Here is a 23,485-nt window from a genome sequence, read left to right on the forward strand (position 1 = left end):
AGTGAGTTACAGTTCCACTACTCTAGTTTTATATAAGTTTGAGGATAAGGGGTGGGGGCTTGGGGACGCACCTGTTGGTACCCGCATCTGGCTGCCAAAATCATAAATCATGAGGGTGTCAAGCCAAATGTACTGGCAGTGAGTAACAGTTCCACTACTCTAGTTTTATAAAAGTTTGAGGATAAGGGGTGGGGTGGGGGCTTGGGGACGCACCTGTTGGTACCCGCCTCCTGCTGTCAGAATCAGAGGATGAATCAGGTGTATCCTCATCCTCTGAGCCATTAGTAGATCTTTCTTCAGATGATAATGCTGAACTTGCTTCATTATCCTCTGTATCGGATTCTTCACTTCCAGTTGAGACTAAACGGAATTTCCTGAAATATGTAAAAATCAAGAAATAGTTATTATTACATGAAGAAACGGAAGAAGCATAGGCCTGTATGCCTTGGTTTTGTTAACCACAAAAACATAACAACAGTCATAATATCTTATGTTTCTTTACCTTTCACCAAGTGATCTCATTGTTGGTTTATTGCTGCTTTTGGCTCCTTTGGAAGTCTTTGGTGTTTCTGCTAAGTCTTTATTACATTCCTCATCTGAGTCTGATGATGAGAGGTTAAGTCTTGATGAGCGTTCCTTCATCTTTGGGAAGACAGGGCTGGACGCAAGAGATGTTGGAGTTTCTGGTATACAGGTCACATCCGAGTCTTTAAAAGCAACAACAATAGCACAAAAATGAACTTAGCACAATAAAAAGATTCTTACCTGACTAAGTTCACCAGGCAAAACACCATGTCCCTGTGTACCAGTGTCCATTGTCTGGTAATGTGATCATGATAACTTTTCGGTGAGCAGAAAACATTACAAGAAGCCCCCTATGAAATATGGCCCGATGTTGATGATTAATCATTCATTTAAATCCATGGCACAATTTGATCATGAAGGTGTATGGCCTATAATATAGGCCTTGCAAAAATTTGTGCTTAGCAAATGTCTAGACAGGTTACATATATTAAGTAATGTAAAATCAAAGGCTAGAGGGCAAAGAAGCATGTCCTTAACAACAGTATCAAAAAGTCCCCCAGAAATGTTAAAACAATTCTCACAAATAACATGAACAAACATTGATTAAATTAAACATGAAACAAAACATACAAACAAAAGCTAAAAAATATTTATTTATGTGGATTGCACAAAAACAAAACAATTTATGGTTTTGTTGTACACAACAATTAATGTGGATGCGTGAACTACGGCAGACAGACAGAAATCCAGGATAACACAAGGCCCCCTACAGCTACAAAAAAACCATGAAAACAAACTTCAACTCAATGAAAATTGACTCGAAATTGACTGAGCTGCCGACTGCTGGAGTGTGTTGTTTTCAGTCACAGACACCGGTGTTTAAAAAGTGAATTAATGAAGAAACAAACAAATCATACAATTATAAAAACACAAAAACTATGTGACTATCAATAGACATAGTGCTTACCTTGTGAATTCAATGATGGACTTGACAATGTGGCAAATGTCGATGAGTTTGAAGGAGACAAGTTTGAACGTGATGAAGTCATGGAAGTGTCATCAGCATGTTGTTTTCCGTCAACCAGAAATTTCTTCGATCTTTCCTGATATCTAAATTTATTCAGTAGTGTCGAAAGACTCCCGGTGCTCATAGTTTTTAACTTTGGATTGTTCACAAAAACCAGAGGAAAATGTGTTACAAATGTATATTTGGATAAAATACAGAAAAATAAACGTTTTATTACGAACCACCGGTCACGCAAAACTACCGGACAGACACTGGAACTGGAAAATTCGCGCGACAACAGTTTTGTTCACTTTACTAAAAGGTAACTGGCGGCGTGACCCCTTCCCAATATCTATTACATGCAGTAGAGCGGCTACTAGTTACCCCTTTAATAAGTCTTTCAGCGCGCTCGAGTCTTGTGTGTAGTTTTTCACTGTGCACATGCGCATTAGCAGTTCCCTTATACACTAGTCGGTGATTTTAGTACGGAACCAAGACTTAAAAACATTAAAAATTGTTTCTACTAAAAAAATACGAACGCCCATACATTTATTTAGATATTTTCTTGAACATCGTTAAATAGTCATTAGAATGTATTGTTTAAAGTCATTAGTTTGGTAATTGAACAATTTTATCGCCATTACTTTGAATCAACAACAAACTTTACCTGTCATTCTTTTCTGGACGAATGAGGGCGCTGTGTACATCCGGAACTTTTTCGTTGCTTTAGAAAACTCCGCGGTAAACACATGACACATGGGAACATACATGGCCGTCCGCGAGAGAGTCGGAGAGAGAAAGTGCACGTCAACTCAATCTATTCCAATAAAGCGCTGGTAAATACTCTAGTATCTTAATATTGAAAGTGTCAGGATTATTGGATTATGTTTTAATGTTTAGTTTTTAAATTGTCCAATGTCCTGATGTTAAATAAAAACGCCTGGTTTTTTGGCACATTGTTATTGTGTGTGGCAGCTAGAGCTAGAGCTAGTAGAGGGGCTTTCCCGTGGTGGTGGTGAGAAATTGCACTTCTTCTTCTTCCGTGAAAGTACAGTCCACCATCTGGTGTATTGCGTACTGTGGTAGTTGTGTGCATGCGAGGGTGTAGACATACAGTGCAGGTAGGTGAACAGTGAACGTGCGGCTAAAAAACAGCTCAGGCTGACCTAGCGGAGCTGGACTGACTGTACACCCTGCTTAAAACTAGCAAGAGTTGTACAGTTGATCAGGTCTACCGGGAGATTGTTCCATATCCTAATGCTATTGGGAAAAAATGACTGTGTGTAGACCCCTGTCCTGATGAATGGTATCATGTATTTGTAAGAATGACCCCTCAGAGAAACGGTGCATGGAGCTAGAAATGTGTGTGGGACGTCAACCAGGTTGTTCACAATCTTATACATCATAACTGCCTGATTAAGGTTATTTTTATGTTTTTCTTATATTCTATGGCTTTCCATTAGCTTTTACTGAGTAAGCTTTTACATTTAGTTTCACTGAGTATAAAAGTGGATTCCATAAAAGAATGTAAACATTTTTAAGTTAACAAATATTATTAGTACTATTTTATTATTATTTTGTTGAAAATGTTTTAAATTCTAATAATTGACTTTCCAAATACAATTTACGAAGCATGTTTTTTTTTTTTAAACTAAGAAGTAAGAATAAGATCACCATTTAATTTTAAAGATCATCCTTTACTAAAAGGCCCAACTAAATGCTTTAGTTAGGCCTTTTAACCTCAACAAAGGAGCTCTCATGGCTATTATTGCTACCTGGATGAAGCAACTACTCTTCGTCTTGTTCACGCCTTCGTCACTACTAGACTTGATTCCTGCAATTCACTTCTGTATGGACTCGCTGATAAAGATCTTGCTAAAATTCAACGTGTGCAGAACACTGCTGCTCACCTTGTTTCTTGTCTGCCTCATTCTCACAATATTACACCTGTCTGTACTAATGCAATCGCATTGGCTCCCAGTTAAGTTTCGAACAGTTAACAAAATTCTTCTGTTAAGTTTCAAGGCTCAAACATGTCAATCTCCTGCTTATTTACCTGAACTTGTTCATCATTATTCCCCTACTCGGACTTTACGATCATCTCAACAGTCATTGCTTTCTGCTACTAGAGCTTCTTCCATTTTTTTATGGCCACAGATCTTTTTCTTACGCCGCACCGTTTCTTTGGAATAGTCTTCCTGTGCATATTCGCCAAGCTAATTCTTTACAATGTTTTAAGTCCCTGTTGAAAACTCATTTGTTTAAAGCTTCTTTTTTGTAATTTGCCTTTTTGTATTTGTATCTTTCTCTAATTGTTTATTTTATTGTTTCTTTAATGCGCTTAGAGGCTTTTGCATTATAGGCACTTTACAAATGTCTTATTATTAATTATTATTAACATGCTGTTTAAGTGGTCAATGTATTTTACTATAATAAATGACTGTGCACAGATTCAGTGACAGAGCATGTACACACGTCATGTGAATTGAATTAGTTAATTTATTCCTCAATGGTTAAAGGCAGTGTGGACCCTATTGGTAATTACTCAAAATAGTTGTTAGCATAAAAACTTACTTGGTAACAAGCAATGGAGAGCTGTTGATAGTATAAAATATTGTGAGAAACGACTCCGTCTGAACTTCCTGAAGTTACCTAGTTTTCAAGAAAGAAAGAAAGATACCAATTCCGAACTGACTCCACGGCAGTACAGTTATCACGATCCTATAAGCTAAAGTAGTAGTCCAGTCAAATTTCTATACCATCCGCCCTGGTAATAGTTTTAAAGCAGGACAGTTCTTTTCAGAACTGAGAAGTCTTCCGAACCTCCGATTATCTACTCCGCGGTAGTAGAATAAAGCAAAACAGTTCCCTAAGAACAACTCTACCTGGCAAGTAGATACACACATGGTGTTACCGCAAACCAAATATACAGGGATGGTCTGTTAGCAATATTACCAAAGAAACCACAACTTTGTTATAATATGGCATGATCAGGGATGGTTTGTAAGCGATGTTACCAAAGAAACCTCAACTTTGTTTTAATATGGCATGATAAGGGATGGTCTGTCAGCGATATTACCAAAGAAACCTCAACTTTGTTATAATATGGCATGATCAGGGATGGTCTGTTGGCAATATTACCAAAGAAACCTCAACTTTGTTTTAATATGGCATGATAAGGGATGGTCTGTTAGCGATATTACCAAAGAAACCTCAGTCTCACTGTAATTTCTCTGCAGGAATACCAGATGCATACTGGATGCTTTATGTGCTGTGCTTGGTAACCAGCAGCCATAATGTCAGAGGGTCTACTATCACTACAGCATCACTGTGATCAACTTGACTCAGACAAAGTTACAGAAAGAAAAGTAAGACCATTAAGACTAGCTCTGATCTACAGACTATGTGTTGAAATGTGGCAGAACAAAAATGTATGCATCAAGATTTCGGAGTATTCAAACATCGCCTGCCACAATCCTTTGAGTTGTCAGTCCCCATGCAAATCAATTGAAAAACAGACGACGCAATGGGCGACGCACGACGCGACAGGCGATTTTGGCGTATTACCCTTTACCAAGGAAGAAAAACAAAGCATACACGTCAATTTATATATAATCTGTTTTATTTTTAATAATATTTTGGATACACTCTAGAAACACATTGAGTCATTCAAGAGAGAGCTGAATCGAAATGTGATCGTTCAACAATTAGATCATAACAGCAACAATGGACGAGGCTTAACATGGAATGCTGTCTTCAATTCTTTAATCTCTTACATGCTGAAAGAAATAGATCATCTCAAGAAGCAGAAAGGAGGTATGGATGAAAGCATGTCTGCTGCCCTCTTGTGGTGGATGAACTCATTTGAAAAGTACTTGTATAATAAAAAAACAATGAAGTGATGTTATAACTCTGTCAGGCTCTAGCTGTATCATTGGTTTTTACTCTTCCAACCAATAAGTAAAAAGCACTGTAAACTCTGTACTTTCCCGAGTCCTGCCAACATAATCCATAGATGTGTTACTTGGATGGGGTTCGATCCCAGAACCTTGCCTTTATTGTGAGATTGCCCGATAGCTAGAGGCAGTCTTAATCCTATATTTTAGCAGTGGGTACAGAGCCGGGTTGGTTAGGACACGGGTCAACGATGTGTTGAAGTAGCGTGCAAAATTCAGTCAAATAATTTTGATTTGTTATTCTGCCAACAAACAGTAGTTTTGGTGTCTAGCAATTTTGTATGCTTTGCGATTCCGAGTAGTAAAGCACAAGGGGAAACTGACTGGGTAAAGGTTGAATATTTTAGGGTTGAACGAAGAAAGATTTGCTAGAGCAGGAATTGAATCTGTGACCTCCAGATTAATGCAGTCTACCAACTGCTACGCTCTACCAAGTAAGACCGTTGGCGGTCTCACTATTTTGTAAATATCTTTGTTTGTACATGTAGGTGCCAGACGGTTTTGGCATTCCATGACTTTAGCCCATGATTGTTGACAAAATATTACTGTGAAAAACACTCGTTTTGTATATTTCTTTTCAAGAATCCAGCACAAGTTTGAGCAGCAAGGACCGTAAGAAGCAAACAGTTGGGGAGGTCTTCAAGTGGTTTGTCCGCAAAGCTAATCAAAGTAAGCAGCTATAAATAGTTTTATTCAGGCCAAATACTTGTTTGTATAACGTGTATGCTGCAGCCAGAGATGTGGTTGTTATCTGCTGTCATCTCACTTAACGTTCTCCTGAATATACTGTGACATTTTTTTGCTGTTTTCTCTGCAAGAAGACACTGTACTCAGCTGACACTTTCACATGTGACTTTGATTGAATCTCTCTTAATTGTTTTGCCTATTAAACAGCATTACATTGAAAAAAAAACATTCTTTTACCCTACCTGTAAGAGCAGTATTCTTTCTGTCGATATTCCCGAGTGTTGTAATTTATTGTGGTTATTATTTATGATTTATTTCAGGAGGTGAGAAGCTGAACTGCTCTGATCTCCTGCATCATGTTCTAAACCTAATGAAAGATGACTTCTTAGGTATTGCCTTTGGTGAAGTATGTTGCAGCGTCATATTGAAGGATATACTAAGAAGTCGGAAATACTTTTGTCAGATTTCTTCAAGTAATTGGCAAGGTACGGATTAGGGCCCAATTTGAATAAAGCTGTTTAAGGAAACAATAGTGCTTACCAATTAAAGAAGCAGGACACCAGGTTCAGAAGGTTAAAAAGTTGACATTGTAACTTGGCTGGTAACCTTAATATAGGAAGCAAAATGTGTTTATGCTTAGCTACTTGTTGTACTTAAGCAGCTCTATGAAATTGGGCTCATGGTTTGCAATAGGTTAAATCAGATTATTGTTTATCAAGACTTTACCTCCTTACCTAATAATAGTAATAATAAAGACATTTGTAAAGTGCCTAATGCAAAAGCCTCTAAGCACATAACGAGTACAATAATACGTATAATAAGTGAAAAATATATTACAAATAAGCAGCTTCAAACAAATGAGTTTTTTACAGAGACTTTAAACAGTGTAAAGAACTAGCTTGGCGAATATGTACAAGAAGACTATTTGCTGCATCTTTGAAAAGTACCCAGTGTAAGAGCGCTTTGTTATACTTAATATTAATAATGTGTTTTATTATTGGTGTTTGATTTCAGAGTTATTGAAGTACTTTTGTAAGGCACTCCGTGATCCTGTGCAGAGAACGAGTCATGATGTACTCTCTCGTATTGTCAGATTAATCTTAGCAGGAGCTCTCAAACAAAGTAATGTCTCTACATCATTCATCTTGACCTTCTTCAACTCAATCATTAACAAGTTCAGGTAAGATGAAACTAAGGCTGCTATATAAACTTCAAGATGCTGTTTCAAGTTTACTTCTTCTTGAGGGAGGTCAACAAAATTTGATCATAGACCAGAGGTTGATCATAGCAGCCACTAGTCTTGGACCAAGAGGTCAGTGATTGATAGTGGGTCATGCTGTAAGAGGGTGAGCTATAACAAATACAGGTCGATTGCAGTACATTATCCACTATTGATCACTGACGTCTTGGGCCAAGACTAAACAGTCATCTGCTCATCTGATGCGAGTGCAAACAGTGGTGGCCCTGTCAAAACACTTCCATTTCTATTTCTCTGGGGCTAGTCAAAATTCTAATAAATTTGTGAAAAACTTCTTGAATTTCTCAAACAATAGCTCCTAAGGGGCTAGTTAGATTATTCACAGCAAATTGAAAACCACAAATGTTTCATTTTTATTACATATTTTTTTATATTTTATTTTAATAAAACCACAAATCGTGGCCCAAGGGCCAAATTGCGTGTGACTGTACAGATAAATATATTTTAAAAATATAACAAAATATTGTTTATTGATTTGATATTTCTTGATGTGTTGTCTTTTAGAACAAGTGAAAGGAGTGCAACGGTAGTGGAGAACATCTTGGGATCACTAAACCTGTTTATTCTGACTTGCGCTAGTGATTTAAGGACACAACTTTGTAAGCTTGGTGAAGACTCAATTGATAACTTACTACATGTATGGAAGAAATACTCCACACCTGCTGTCAAGGTAAGATTTAGAGGGAGCTGGTTAGCTTTGTGGTATCTTTCCCTGCCTTTCACCTCTCTGGAGCCTGGTTCAAATCCCACCTTAGACCAGAGCCTGTCATGTGATTGGGCTTTCAGTCCCTACTTGATGCATCTTGGCCGAGCAGTCAATCACACTGGACTTTAGCTCTGGTGTTTCTGATCAGCAGAGTGTTGGTTTGAGTCCCGGCTTGATACTTGTGTCCTTGAGCCACTAAGAATAGGGGTTTGCCCTTGTGTTTCAGGCAATGGCTGCTGATTGCACTAAGCACCTTACACTTAAAAAGTATAAACTTCAAAACCTGTTTGGAAGTAAGTAATGATAATTGCTTTGAGGCGTCTGTAGATAAAGAACTGTATAAATATTAGCTATTTGGGATTTCACAATCTTGGGTATTTTACTCTCCCAGCGTAGCTATGTGGGATTTCACAATCTTGGGTATTTTCACTCCCCCATCTAGAACTCTGTGAAATAAATCTGTCGAGTTTGAGCATTATTCAAAGTAATAAATAAGATGGTAAGATAAATTTGTGATGCTTTTGATATTGATGTTATAGGAGGAGGTTGTTGTGTTCTTGAGGATGCAGATGGCGTTACATCATCCTAAGGGAGTTGTTACAGAGGAGCAAGGAGCATATGCTGAAGACTTCACTGTCTGGAGGGTGAGTATGCTAATATTGGTCTATTACTAATCATGGTCTTCATGGCTGAGTGGTCCAGTGCTTTAGACTTAAGGTCTAGCCTTGTCCGAATGTGAGTTTGAGTCTGGTGCCCAATTTTATAAAGCTGCTTTTAAAAGCAGAAATTATTGCTTAACAGTTTTCTGCTAAGCAGAATTGAGTACAGTTAAAATGTGTACATGTGACATGGTAGTTTGCATGGTAACCTTATTCTGGTATTCATAACCTTTTGTTGTGCTGAGCTACTTTTTGTGCTTAAGCAAATCTATGAAATTGGGCCCTGTGTCATTATTGCTTCATTATTATGATGGGAGAAAAAGCTTCAGAAAACGGCCTGCAAAACCTCTTCCATCTTGTTGTTGTGGTTTTAATTTGACTGACTTTCATGCCTTGTGTGTTCACATTGTATTTCAGGGTCATTTGAAGTATCTGTATGATGAGTTAGTTTATAATGAACGGACTAAAGTCAACACTAGACGGAAACTCAAAGGTGTCATGTGAGTACAAACTAAACCATAATTGCTTTAATATATGAGTTAGTTTATAATGAATGGACTAAAGTCAACACTAGACGGAAACTCAAAGGTGTCATGTGAGTACAAACTAAACCATAATTGCTTTAATAGATGAGTTAAATTATAATGAACGGACTAAAGTCAACACTAGACGGAAACTCAAAGGTGTCATGTGAGTAGAAAAATAAACTATAACTGCTTTAATAGATGAGTTAGTTTATAATGAACGGACTAAAGTCAACACTAGACGGAAACTCAAAGGTGTCATGTGAGTAGAAAAGTAAACTGTAACTGCTTTAATAGATGAGTTAGTTTATAATGAATGGATGAAAGTCAACACTAGACAGAAACTCTAAGGTGTCATGTGAGTAGAAAATAAACTATAACTGCTTTAATAAATGTAAGCATCCACTGTCCAACACCAACTTGATTCCTAGAATGAACTGCAGTAAGCAATGATGTCATGATATTTGTGATTGCCTAAATGTTAGATCAGAACACTTATCACAGGATTGTTGCAAGAACCAAAGCATAGTAAGGAAAATTGACTCTCTAAATAGCTGGGTATTGCTCTTAGAGACTGGCTCTAAGGTTAGATTCAGTTTTGTGATGCACTCATCTGAAAAAGAAGCGAGTCTTTTTGAAAAATTATGTTTCTCAGATTGAAACAAATCATTTTTATTCCTGATAAAATTTCAATTATGTACATCTTGGAATTTCTTTACTGCAAGTTTATTCTGATCAAAAATTATTTCTAATTTGTCATTATGGAGATTCAGTGGTTACGATGTCTGCTATTGTCTGGTGTTGAGGTGTAACCAATCTGATTTGAATCCTTTCATTGTTTATTGTCAGTGGTCGAGAGATCTTCAAGGAAACTGATGTAGACTTAGCAGCAGAGATCTGCCATCAGGTAAAGAACTAACCTAAATTAATGATTTGTTGTTGTGCTTTACCCCTCCACCGATGTGTTTTAGGCACAGTACACTAGAATCCCCCCCCCCAGTCCTGTGTGAACAACAATCCACAGCTGTATTACTCAGGTGGGATTCGAACCTACGACCATTGCCATTCTAGAGCAGATGTTTTACCAACTAGACCACCGAGCTTGCCTGGTAGCTAGAAGCAGTTTGAATCCTATATATAAGAAGAGGGTACCGGAATTTTTTTTTGATAGGTGTTAAATTTGCATCGGGATGAAGTGTATTATTTGTTAGATGATAGCTTTGCGAATTGAAATTCAGCCAAATCAATTGAAATGTGTCTGCTACAGGCTTTGTGAAATTTCTTCTGGTATTGATTAATTTACAGTGTATTTCTATTTGCTAATCAGATCCTATGCTGGAGTGACTCTACAGCAGGTGATATAACTCCAGGCATCAATCCTGACTTGAACCAATCATCAAACAGCTCTCGTTATATCAGCCAGGGCCAGAGTGCAGCTAAACGACGTAAGGTTGACTCCTCAGAATGTAGTTGGGAGATTCTACTAGACATGATCTCTATCCAGACCTCAAATCTTATCCCATGGTGAGTTCCATTGCTAATAGTCCTGTGGTTGAACCATTCTGTGTTAGAGACTACGCATAGCGTACTGTCAAAAGACGCATCAAGAATGTAGTTGGGAGATCCTACTAGACATGATCTCTATCCAGACCTCAAATCTTATCCCATGGTGAGTTCCATTGCTAATAGTCCTGTGGTTTGAGCCATTCTGTGTTAGAGACTACGTATAGCGTACTGTCAAAAGACGCATCAAGTCTCAGAGAAACTGACACTATCTCATTCATTTTCGTCCCTGTGATCAACTAACTGTATGCAGTTTAGGGTGACCGTATAAAAACATGATTAATTTGGAATGTATTGCTTCAAAATACGTGTATTTTGACACGCACGTACTAAGTCCTTGCGAAGGGCCCGTCAAGAATTTAATGATTTTAACAAGCGTGTGCGCAAAGCAGTAACTTTTAGTTAGCCAATCAGCATTTATTTTCAGTGCTTTCCTTCTAGGTGTTAGTGACAGGAGGTATTTTGATATGTCATGCTGCCAATGGTAGAGAGAGTTATGTACTTCTGTAGTTCTGTGTTGCACATACTGTAACATCCACAAAACCTCCCAAAAGAACTTCTTCTTATGTTTCTTCTTGCAAGATGATTTAGAATGATTTTTTTGAATCGTCCCTCAGGTTGCAACTAATCCAGTTAGTACTACACAAGTATCCAAACAGTCTTCCACTGGACCAACTATTGCCGTTAATATCAAAGCTTCATCAAGTACAGACTGAAAGCAAAAGGTGTGTGTAGATCAAGGTTACTCGATTGCTGCTCAACTCCAAATGAATTACAACTTGAGTGTTCACTTGTGACTAAGCAGGTCATTGTACTAATTGATTTGCTGTGCCATTTTAGGAATAAATATTTATTGGGTTCAGTTTGAAATTCAAATCAAAATATATTTTGGCCGTAAATAATAATTCTGTATTTACCAGCCTGTTATAACTGATGTTTAAATTCAACAATTAATCATCAAATTGGGTAATTCTTTTTCCAGAGCCGAAGAACAAACATGGTTGTTAAAGACACTACAAGCGTTGGCTGTTTGTCAATTTAAACTGAGCAATCTACCCACTGAATTGGTAACAGCATTGCAAACAGAGTGGAACAAGATCTGGTCCTGTGCCATTAGGTGAGTCAAAGATTGAGAAACATTACACATTTTGTCACTGTATTTTAAAAACAGGTCCTGCTGTTCCATGATTTGGGTAAATCCTGTTTTAAGTTGAACTATTCAGTCTTCCTACTTAAGTCTGTTCTCCAAATTTGTTTGCCCTTTGAAATATTTAAAAGTTGTTGTTATTAATGTGATCAGAAAAGTCTACTTTAGCCTACACCATGTGTACATGTAGGTCAGCCCTTGTACTTGACAACATTTTTTTCCAGGGAACAAATTGCCAGACTACTTTTCAAACTGCTGTCCAGAGACTACTGACTGTTTTTACGAACCCCAAATAAAGCTGACATTCTTAGAACTATAAATATCAGTAGCTATGTAGGCATGAGCCAAAATAGCAATACCGGGAATGATCATGGCTGATGACATCAGATGAATTAGCCCAGTATATTCTAAAACAATCTGCAGTCTTCAAAAGATGTTGTGCTTCAATTAATTACAGAACGATCAGCTTGCATTCAGCCGAGTGTGATGGATTTGACCTTTTGACTTCTATGTTGCATTATGGGATAGTCAACCCAGACAAGGAACACTGGCGCCTCTTCATGGCAGACTCTACTCAACCAACAAGGTAAATTTATTCATTTATATAGCGTAAATTCCAATAAGATTTTCAATAAGTCTCAAATATGCTGATAATAAAAAATACAAGAAAATACACTAAAAATACCCATATGCGCTAATACACACATTAAAAATCCTCCCTGAACATGCCCCGTCTAACTTTGTCTACCATCTGGAAGTGCAACACCACTGCATTGCCATCAACTTTTTTTGGAAAGTTTAAGAGGGAAAATACATTTGTTTTGAAGAAGATTTTCATTTGAGTTTTCAATAAACATGTATTACAGCTGTAACATTGAATCAAATGATTGAATCAAATGCAGTGGGCACGCCTCAATGACAAACGCTAAAAACTATTTGTGTTGTTATTTGTGTTTATTGTTATTATTAAATGTAACACAGTAGCATAAGCTACACATATATTCCACTGAAAAACTCATAGTCCAAATTGTTGAAGACTTAACTATTGCATATAACTTAACTATGCATTGAAATGATTTTTATTTGCAGGAGCTCTGTTCAATTTTTGGCAATGTATCTGAGCCATCATTCTCTACCAGAGAACTACACCTGTAAACCTGGTGGGATCCTAGTCTCTGAATCAGCCGCTGTTAAAGGAATCTATCCATTAAGACACCAGCTGCTCAATTGGCTTCTACCAATAGAGGAACAAGATGAGCCTGGAGAGAGACTTATTATGACGCTCCTTAAAAGGTATGAACCCCTGCAATGTGGTGGCATAACGGTCTAGTACACCAAACTCAAGTTCTGGGCGAATTGCACCAAGTGGTCTCAAACCAATCTATGTGCTATAGTGGGCTAACTTGAGATGCGCTTAGGCAGTCTTTAATCATAGATCGATTGCAATACCACAGTCTATACTTAAAGAGCCAGTCTTAAATCATTAGACTGTGCTGAGCTGGCTATAATTGTTTTTTGTTTTGTTTTAAAAGGAGGGGCTACATGATGTTGAAGATGATGATTTGCAAAGAGCCCTACTACCAAGGCAAAGACTTGTACCACTAAGGCAATAAGGAACTTTTGTTCCGAAGTCTCCCATTGCCTCTGTTGTATCTGTGAAGTGTCAAGCCTGACTTAAAGGAATGTGTCATTTTTCTAGATCCAAATGTTTACCATCCCCCTAACTTCCCTTTAACCTACCAAGATAATGACAACCTGTTGATCTCATTTTATTTATTAACAGCCTACCAACCACCCTGGTAGCCAAGGTTTTGGGTAAACTGACCCAACGCACTACCCAGTGTAGACCTCAAGACACAACCCACAACAATCCTCCAGATCCCACAAGAAGCAAGACAGAACAAACACTGCAAGATGTAGAGACACTGTATCTCCAGTCCTCCTTTAATAAACTAGTCTGGCAAGTTACTGAGGATAGATGTCTGAGTGAGAGTGATGTTAAAGGAGGTTCTGCTAGCGTGGTAATCTCAGTCAAGCAGAGTTTGATGAAGACTCTTGAGGTCATCGGAATTCAAGTTCTAGACTTCTCAAGCAATGAGGTTATTGTATTCATTTTGGTTTTGCCCATATACACTCTGATGTGTGTTAGCACCGATACTCAGTACTTTCCCAAGCTCTGTCAACAAAATCACATGCATATCACTCGGGTGGGATTTGAACCCACGAACTTTGCAATTCTAGAGCAGAGGTTATTAACTTAGAATTCATCCAAACTGAAGTGTACTCGGCATCTAAGATGGACGCGTACTTTTTGGCCATCCCAATTAACTTTCATCATTGGTACTTCGCACTCTGCACTGGTTACCATGTCAATGAGCCCATAGTTTTCAAGGTTTCATTCCTCATTAATAAAAACATCCGTGGATTGGAACCAGCGTACTTTCTGGAAATTACCAACCACCATGCTTTATAGTTGAAAGTACATAGTAACTGCTTAAATATGACTAGAGACAGTTGCTACATGTGTGTCATATGGTTCAGGGCAAGCTTTTATTTAGAAACCTCCAGATGAGCAAAGCCTGGTACACATTCATTTTTAGAGGGACTCCAACTTTAACGAGAGGTAAAAGAGTTGTAATTTGTTCACAACTTTCATGAGGACTCTACCTATTGGAAATGGGTGCATCACAAAACATGATTTAACATTGGAGCCTTATATTTTGATACTGTTTCATTTACAGGTGTCTTGTTTTGAGGCTTTGATCCACTATGCCAGCTTTCTATGCAAGACTCTATCATGGCTAATTCAACTTGGTGTTCTATCAAATCAAGAGATTGCTCAATCAAAAGTCACTGACAGCTTAAAGGTACACACTTATTACTTTGAATAAAAGACCTTATGCTAATGAAGTTAAATCCAGAGATTGCTCAATCAAAAGTCACTGACAGCTTAAAGGTACACACTTATTACTTTGAATAAAAGACCTTATGCTAATGAAGTCAAATCCAGAGATTGCTCAATCAAAAGTCACTGACAGCTTAAAGGTACACACTTATTACTTTGAATAAAAGACCTTATGCTAATGAAGTCAAATCCAGAGATTGCTCAATCAAAAGTCACTGACAGCTTAAAGGTACACACTTATTACTTTGAATAAAAGACCTTATGCTAATGAAGTTAAATCCAGAGATTGCTCAATCAAAAGTCACTGACAGCTTAAAGGTACACACTTATTACTTTGAATAAAAGACCTTATGCTAATGAAGTCAAATCAAGTGATTGCTCAATCAAAAGTCACTGACAGCTTAAAGGTACACACTTATTACTTTGAATAAAAGACCTTATGCTAATGAAGTTAAATCAAGAGATTGCTCAATCAAAAGTCACTGACAGCTTAAAGGTACACACTTATTACTTTTAATAAAAGACCTTATGCTAATGAAGTCAAATCCAGAGATTGCTCAATCAAAAGTCACTGACAGCTTAAAGGTACACACTTATTACTTTGAATAATAGACCCTCGACTAGAGGTCATAAGAAGGTTACTCATTGCCCCATCCTGTGCGCTGGCGTACAAAGATGTGGGTTTCCGTTTTCATCATTGGTTTATCTTTAAGATGGCAGCGTGATGACATCAATGCAAAAGGTATACAACAATAATAGTAACTTTTTATTTATGGCAATTAATTCTAAATTGATTTTCATGGTGCAGAGAGATAAAGTCAAATAATCATATCATAATGAAAAGGAACCTTATAACAACAGGTGGTAGATAAAAAATGTATTATTAAAGCAATGACAAATAGATTAACAAACAAAATCAATACTCTTGAAGCTACAGAACGCCGTCTTGAAAAGGTGAGTATTCAGAGAAATTTGAAAGTGTGGATATTACAAATATATTGAATATCTTGAAGAACATCATTCTAAAGAGAACATCCAGGACACTAATGTAATAATATGTTCTTGTAAATTGCACCCTAGTTATTATTGTTATTATTGCTCAATAAACTGCTGTTCCTCACTTACTTTTTCTATTCATGTGATTTGATTGCTGATAGACTTTACTAAAGAGAGTCTCTGTTGCCCTTCGTACTCTCTGGCACAAGAACGAGTCCGATAACAAGGTTCGAATCCAGTCTCTGGAATCTCTGATTATGACTTTGGATGATATGTTAACCTGGGACCATTCATCTAGCGGTCAGATGGTTCAAGACTCTGCTCAATGGCTAGCTGATACTTGTAGACGTAGCACACCAAGGGAGCTCATTGATTTACTCTTTGAAATCATACGCAAGAAGGTAGTTTTATTCTCTTTTTACTAATCAGTTGATGTTTGCGCTAGCACAATGTGTAAATCTCTTTTGAGTATTGTTGGTTTTGAAAACAACAGTGGTTGACCACAAGGGAAACTGACTTTTTATTTTAATTATTGAGTAATATACCACATGGGAAACTGTCTGGGTAAATTGTAAATAATTTTGGGTTAAACAAAGAAAAACTTACTGGAGCAAGATTTGAACATATCTTTTTTGGACTACATGTAACTTGCCTATGCCCTACCAACTGAGCTATTCGGCAGCCCTAATGTTAGCAGTTTCTGTATTTAGTTTAGTAGTTCAGATTGTGTTTCCATTCATAAAGTCCTAAGAATTGCAAATAATTTCTATCAATATTAAACTGGCATTCTTTTGTTGTTGTCTGTAGGGAACCAATGCTGTAACCAATAAGAGTGGACCACCCAAGATGGCTGCCAAAGATCCCTTTGGTGATGATTTAATGGATACTGAATTTGACGATGATTTAAGTGACACTACTCATGATGAAGTGGATTCATTTGATGTCAACAGCAATCTCCCTGATGAGACTGCTATTCAGAAAGGTAAAGAGAAAAGCCCCCCCCCCCCCCAGAATACACAAAGCTGTCAGGCAGAAAATACTGCTTAGCAAATTAATTTGATAAGCAAAAATTGAGGGGGCACCAGTCTCAAAAAAAGTAACCTCCATAGAATTTTGGTATAACTATTAAGCAAGGTTCTTCTGTGGTTAGCAAGATTTTTCATGAGGCTATGATTCTGACTGAATGTTTCATCAGTGGGAGCGCCACTGTATTTTTTTACAGTACTTAAACTGGTTTCTAAGTAGTATTGTATTTATTATACACACATGGAGGTCAAGTTAATACACAATACATTTGGTCTAAGTCCAGCAGTTTGGGGGTCTTTTGTACCTGTTTTTTATAGTCTGGTGTACCCACTTTTGGGGTCTGATGTACCCCCTTGTCAGGGTCTAGTGAACCCACTTTTGTGGGGGTTTTGTGTACCCGCTGTATTATGTTCAGTGTCCGGATTGCCAAAAACATTTGTTATCCAGCCTAAAATAAATACAGTTGATTTTGATTGTAGCATTGTATTTGCACTGAGTCTTTCTGATTTGCTTGTTGCAATGTACAGATAACCTGAGTCTACTGTCTAGTGATTCTCTCTCTGAGTATGGGCAGCTAGCATTGAAAGCAGCTAAGTGTCTATGTTCATGGAGTCTCACTGGTGGTGGTAAGCTGAGTCAAGAGAAGGAGATTGCACGATCTGCACTCGGCCCATTCAGTGTTCAAGAAAAACTACTAGACTTGTTTGAACAAGATGTAAGTAGTTTATTTGTCAATTACTTGTTACATATTGCATTCAATATGACACCCAATCAAGCATTGTGATTGTGTGTTCATGTTCGTTGATACTCAGCCATGACTATTCGACCATTTGGTCTATAAATACTGACAAATTAAGATAACTTTTTTTATTTGAAGGCTAATCCAATTTGTTTTTTTATTCAGGTTTGGGATCCTAGTTCTGCGTTTGATGTACAATTGGTAAGCTTCAAGTTGATCATAACCATTACGTGGTTACATATTTATTAAAGCGATGTTTAAGTTTGGCATTACAACAATTTCCTTTCTTTTGATAAATGAGAGAATGGTATGAATGCCTCAGCTGTCAGGTGATGTATTCAGCCAGAATTGTGGCGTGTGGCGTGTCGTTCACCGGATCCCAATTCTGGTGCTGTCAGCAGCAGAGTGTGGGTTTGAATCCCGGTCATGATGCTTGTGCTCTTGAGCAAGGAGCTTAACCATTATTGCTTTGTAGAAAGTTTGGAAGGTAGAGCACCCTGCTCTACCAGCCAGGCTCCTAGTGGATGATTCCCATGCCTACAACCTTAGGGGAGGGGGTAACCCTTTTTCAGCCTCGGGAGTAGGTGGCAATGTGTCCCTAGTGGCAGTTGATTTGGGTCGACAGCCCAAATCAAGTATAGCCCTTACTTTGAAGTGCTTAAAGTCACCTGGAAGTGGTATTTTTTCAAAATAAAGCTTTTGTCACTAATATATGTGTTTTGATGAGTGGAATGTGAATAAACGGTTAATTAAGGTTTTAAAAAATCAGTTCTTATGTTATTTACAAATTTAAGAGTAGACCCCGACCCGAGAGGGCGCTGTTTGTGACATCAATCGAGGCAGACTTTGCCTGTAATGCGTAGAGTAAACACAATTGCAAAGTACATGTACAGACCAAGTCGTGAGTTTGTACGTTTCAAAAAAAAATGCCGACCAGGTGTATTGCTGCTGAATGCAGAAAAACACTTTTTGAAATGTACCAACTCACGACTTGGACGTACATGTACTTTGCACGTGTGTTTACTATACGCATTGCAGGCAAAGTCTGCCTCGATTGACGTCACAAAAGGGGTAGGCGGAGTCAGCCCCCCAAACAACTTTATATATTTTTTAAACATATAAATCGAGACAAACAATTACTAAAAAAAAAAGTTTTATTGTTCGTAAGCATATACTCTTATGTTTGAAAGAAAAAAAATTATATTTCCAGGTGACTTTAATGCCTTCTGATGTTAGGCGATTTCTCATATTAAGAAAAAAAATCATAAATTGAGAAAACTGCTAATTTGATACGTCATTATTGTATGCAATCAGGAATCAATATTAACCTGTGTCTATTGTTTCTTTTCTTGATGTAGTATTTCTTGGTTGCAGATGCATTTATTGCATGTGATGAGAGACCAGATGATGCTCACATCAATGGTTTGCTGTATGCTTTAAAGTAAGTCTTCATTCTCACTCTTGAATCAGCACAAAAGTAGCAATTATTAAATTTAGTTATGAAGAATTCCTGCTCTTTGATCTACATCTCTAGCACTGAGGATACTGTTCTGCAAAACTCCTTGGAATCTAGAACTCCAGTGCTTACCAAAAGGTGCAAATGCCATCAATTCAATGTACTTCACATAATGTGGATCATAGTTTGACATTTTTGGGGGTCAGCAATGACTTTCAACTCTGTTAAAAAACACTTGATGATACTCAATACACAATCTGAGAAGCGTTACTGTCTCAGATTCAATTTTGGGGAATAAAAACTGATATTTTTCAACATAACCACAATACTTCAAAAGGAAATGATTCTTAAAATGCTATAGCTGCTGTACTTCTACTGAGTTAATGTTTATTTCCATTAATGTTAAGAATGACTACCAAACATATACATTCTCTTTAAGGGTTACTGACATTCTTGCTACTCCAACCCTGTTATATGATTGTTATTTATGTCCTTATAGAACTGTTGTGTCCAGTCATCGTAAAGATCATGCGTTATGTGCAGCAGCTTTTAGTCTCTTCTCAAGACTGATACCATGTCTTGATTGTGACACGGCAGAAGTGTCACAGACACTCAGACAAGCTAGAGATGTTGCACTACGTCTCATCAATGCAATTTGGTAAGATACAAATTAAATGGACTTGATTCAAGAACAGCTGGTAAGAAACAAGTTGTCTTTGAAGAAATTCATTTCAATTGTGTTTAAGGTTACACTCAGTTTACAACATTTTGTGGTAGCCCCGTTTTGTATAGTCGCTTTGTTGCAATAAGAAAGCAATATACCACAGATGACGGATAGGAAGCCACTATTTCAAAGGTTTTTCAAAGGTTTGAGATTAAGTTTTTGATCGATAATTTAACAAATTTAGAATCGTAAGATATCAAAATTACAATGAAAGGAGAAACACACACCTTATAAACAAGTTTAAATAGTATCTACTAAAGTAGCTGTTTAAATACTACCACAGAATCTAAAATAAACCCCTGGACTATGTTAGATATTTACATTCAGTCCCTTTCTAATTATTTCACCATGAGGATCTAGCAACCTTGTTCCCACATGCACTTTTGACACATACACAAGCTGCAAAATCTTCTGGAACGTTTTGAAGTACACTTAGCTCTTTGACATAGTAAGCGCAACTTTAATAGATGTTAAATTTGCATCGAGATAAAGATTGTTCATTTTGGTTTTCCCCATATACACGGATGTGTGTTAGTACTGTACACTCATTACTTTCCCGAGTTCTGGGAAAAAAAATAATATGCATAATACTCGGTTTGGATTCGAACCCACAACCTTTGCTCACTGGAAAAGGCTTTATGCCACTGGCCTCGAGTCTCAAACTTTCTAATCAACAATACTGCCTTTGTTTTATTTGTGATTTTTGTAGGAAACTCCAGCGTGACTTCACCCCTCCAGAACGTCTAGCCATTGCCAAGTGCATACATGCCCTGGTTCTGATTGACCCCATGGGAAAGTGGACTATTCTGAGGTCAAAGGTCAAGGAGAGTGGTCAAGGTGATAATGATCTGAGTGCTCATAGCGTGATGTACATGTTAGTCAGAGATGGAGGCAGTCATACAGTCCGAATGTACATGGCTCTTGCAATCAAATGGTATGTACTATTTGTTTTTTATCCTTAACGCAAGGGCAATTGCCAAGGTGCCTTGTGCTTATGCCGTGGTGCCCTTTGTAAAGTTCCAATAAAAATTTAAATTTTCTTCTGAGAGGTGCCCCTAACCAGACCCAAATTGCTATGCCCCTTCATCAATGCCCCTTCATCAATGCCCCTTCATCAATGCCCCTTCATCAATGCCCCTTCATCAATGCCCCTTCATCAAGAGTGAACTTCATGGCCTGTAACACCAATGTGTGCTAAGTACTAAGTACTAACACTGTGTGCTTCCTTCTTTCCAGTGTCCTATGAAAAACATCCACAGGCACTTGACAGATATTCTTTATCCTTGATGTAAATTTAACATTTGTTTAAACTAATGCAGTACCTTCTGCTAAAACATTCGATTCAAACTGCCTCTAGCTACTGTAAAAGCTTTGTGGTCTAGTGGTAAAACATTAGCTCTAGAAAGGCGAGGGTTCTGGGTTCAAATCCACCCAAGAATATGCTTGTGAGTTCACAAAGGCCTTGGGAAAGTACTGAGTGTACAATGCTTAACACACATTGGTTTATGGGGGGCTAAACATAAGTAGTATTTGTTATCCCCTATGTAAATTTTCACATCTATTTTGAAAAAACATATTGAAATAGAATATTATTGTAGCGCTTGCAACATAAAACAACAGCTGCTTACATACATGTAGGATTACCACCGAGCCCTTAATTAAGTGCCTCAGTAGTGTTGGAACGATTGAATAGAAGATTGCGTTCTTCATGAACTTCTCCCGTTCTGAAGTAGGGTCCAATCTCTGCAATGATAATTTAAAGTTTAAGGGTTGTGTTTGGCTTTGTTGTATTTGGTTCAGTTTGTAAACTTGCAGTTTGTGTTAATTGCTTGGCATCATTCAGTCTTTGGCATCGGCTGTCAGTTATATATTGCTTTTGAGTTTTGGTGGGCTTTGGCAGCAAGTCAAATACTATGAGCTCAGTTACATATTGCTTTTGAGTTTTGGTGGGCTTTGGCAGCAAGTCAAATACTTTGAGCTCTGTTACATATTGCTTTTGAGTTTTGGTGGGCTTTGGCTGCAAGTCAAATACTATGAGCTCAGTTACATATTGCTTTTGAGTTTTGGTGGGCTTTGGCAGCAAGTCAAATACTATGAGTTCTGTTACATATTGCTTTTGAGTTTTGGTGGGCTTTGGCAGCAAGTCAAATACTTTGAGCTCTGTTACATATTGCTTTTGAGTTTTGGTGGGCTTTGGCTGCAAGTCAAATACTATGAGCTCAGTTACATATTGCTTTTGAGTTTTGGTGGGCTTTGGCTGCAAGTCAAATACTATGAGTTCTGTTACATATTGCTTTTGAGTTTTGGTGGGCTTTGGCTGCAAGTCAAATACTATGAGCTCAGTTACATATTGCTTTTGAGTTTTGGTGGGCTTTGGCAGCAAGTCAAATACTTTGAGCTCTGTTACTTATTGCTTTTGAGTTTTGGTGGGCTTTGGCTGCAAGTCAAATACTATGAGTTCTGTTACATATTGCTTTTGAGTTTTGGTGGGCTTTGGCAGCAAGTCAAATACTATGAGCTCAGTTATATATTGCTTTTGAGTTTTGGTGGGCTTTGGCAGCAAGTCAAATACTATGAGCTCAGTTACATATTGCTTTTGAGTTTTGGTGGGCTTTGGCTGCAAGTCAAATACTATGAGCTCAGTTACATATTGCTTTTGAGTTTTGGTGGGCTTTGGCTGCAAGTCAAATACTATGAGCTCAGTTATCAATTGCTTTTGAGTTTTGGTGAGCTTTGGTAGCAAGTCAAATACTATGAGCTCTGTTACATATTGCTTTTGAGTTTTGGTGGGCTTTGGTAGCAAGTCAAATACTATGAGCTCTGTTACATATTGAGTTTGAGTTTTGGTGAGCTTTGGCAGCAAGTCAAATACTATGAGCTCTGTTACATATTGAGTTTGAGTTTTGGTGAGCTTTGGTAGCAAGTCAAATACTATGAGCTCTGTTACATATTGAGTTTGAGTTTTGGTGAGCTTTGGCAGCAAGTCAAATACTATGAGCTCTGTTACATATTGAGTTTGAGTTTTGGTGAGCTTTGGCAGCAAGTCAAATACTATGAGCTCTGTTACATATTGCTTTTGAGTTTTGGTGGGCTTTGGCTGCAAGTCAAATACTATGAGCTCTGTTACATATTGAGTTTGAGTTTTGGTGGGCTTTGGCTGCAAGTCAAATACTATGAGCTCTGTTACATATTGAGTTTGAGTTTTGGTGGGCTTTGGCTGCAAGTCAAATACTATGAGCTCTGTTACATATTGCTTTTGAGTTTTGGTGGACTTTGGCAGCAAGTCAAATACTATGAGCTCTGTTACATATTGAGTTTGAGTTTTTGTAATGCGTAGACCGAAAATGGCATTTGAGTTATGTGTGCATTTTAATTGTCAAAAAGTGATATCTTGCTTAAAATAGACCAGGTGTACACACAAAACGATACGCACCAAGATACAACGTTTTTGCAAAATCAAGATACTAGGCCTGGGCGAATTATTCGAATATCCGGTTAATGGCGAATAGGTTTTCCTATCCGTAACCGCGAATGCCTTTTTTTTCTTAACCGGATATCCGCATAGGGCGCGAATAGCTATTTATAAACCGGATAGTTCTGTAATTACA

The 23,485-nt window shown here is 37.7% G+C and overlaps 2 protein-coding genes across 3 annotated transcripts in view; one reads left to right on the forward strand and one right to left on the reverse strand.

The window, feature by feature from the left end:
* LOC139946812 (SWI/SNF-related matrix-associated actin-dependent regulator of chromatin subfamily A containing DEAD/H box 1B-like) overlaps window positions 1–23,485 on the reverse strand; it is a 97,652-nt gene that overhangs the window by 17,112 nt on the left and 57,055 nt on the right. For both annotated transcript variants that reach the window (XM_071944523.1, XM_071944522.1), the window contains exons 2-4: window positions 1,493–1,685; window positions 503–707; window positions 214–374 (exon numbers count right to left, since the gene is read on the reverse strand). In XM_071944523.1, the coding sequence (XP_071800624.1) occupies window positions 214–374; window positions 503–707; window positions 1,493–1,676 (550 nt within the window). In that variant the 5' untranslated portion in view covers window positions 1,677–1,685. The remainder of the gene's footprint in view (window positions 1–213; window positions 375–502; window positions 708–1,492; window positions 1,686–23,485) is intronic.
* The window catches only part of LOC139946807 (serine-protein kinase ATM-like), a 67,171-nt gene continuing 45,974 nt past the window's right edge, over window positions 2,289–23,485 (forward strand). The window contains exons 1-24 of the mRNA XM_071944515.1: window positions 2,289–2,367; window positions 4,771–4,899; window positions 5,185–5,347; window positions 6,070–6,156; window positions 6,495–6,659; window positions 7,189–7,354; window positions 7,937–8,102; window positions 8,678–8,782; window positions 9,215–9,297; window positions 10,171–10,228; window positions 10,649–10,845; window positions 11,502–11,609; window positions 11,867–12,001; window positions 12,489–12,617; window positions 13,121–13,324; window positions 13,815–14,130; window positions 14,773–14,898; window positions 16,094–16,333; window positions 16,740–16,914; window positions 17,486–17,673; window positions 17,863–17,898; window positions 19,056–19,138; window positions 19,653–19,811; window positions 20,587–20,811. Coding sequence (XP_071800616.1) covers window positions 4,828–4,899; window positions 5,185–5,347; window positions 6,070–6,156; window positions 6,495–6,659; window positions 7,189–7,354; window positions 7,937–8,102; window positions 8,678–8,782; window positions 9,215–9,297; window positions 10,171–10,228; window positions 10,649–10,845; window positions 11,502–11,609; window positions 11,867–12,001; window positions 12,489–12,617; window positions 13,121–13,324; window positions 13,815–14,130; window positions 14,773–14,898; window positions 16,094–16,333; window positions 16,740–16,914; window positions 17,486–17,673; window positions 17,863–17,898; window positions 19,056–19,138; window positions 19,653–19,811; window positions 20,587–20,811 — 3,386 coding nt within the window. The 5' untranslated portion in view covers window positions 2,289–2,367; window positions 4,771–4,827. The remainder of the gene's footprint in view (window positions 2,368–4,770; window positions 4,900–5,184; window positions 5,348–6,069; window positions 6,157–6,494; window positions 6,660–7,188; window positions 7,355–7,936; window positions 8,103–8,677; window positions 8,783–9,214; window positions 9,298–10,170; window positions 10,229–10,648; window positions 10,846–11,501; window positions 11,610–11,866; window positions 12,002–12,488; window positions 12,618–13,120; window positions 13,325–13,814; window positions 14,131–14,772; window positions 14,899–16,093; window positions 16,334–16,739; window positions 16,915–17,485; window positions 17,674–17,862; window positions 17,899–19,055; window positions 19,139–19,652; window positions 19,812–20,586; window positions 20,812–23,485) is intronic.

Source organism: Asterias amurensis, chromosome 14 (genome assembly GCF_032118995.1).
Source record: "Asterias amurensis chromosome 14, ASM3211899v1".
Taxonomy (NCBI): Eukaryota; Metazoa; Echinodermata; class Asteroidea; order Forcipulatida; family Asteriidae; genus Asterias; species Asterias amurensis.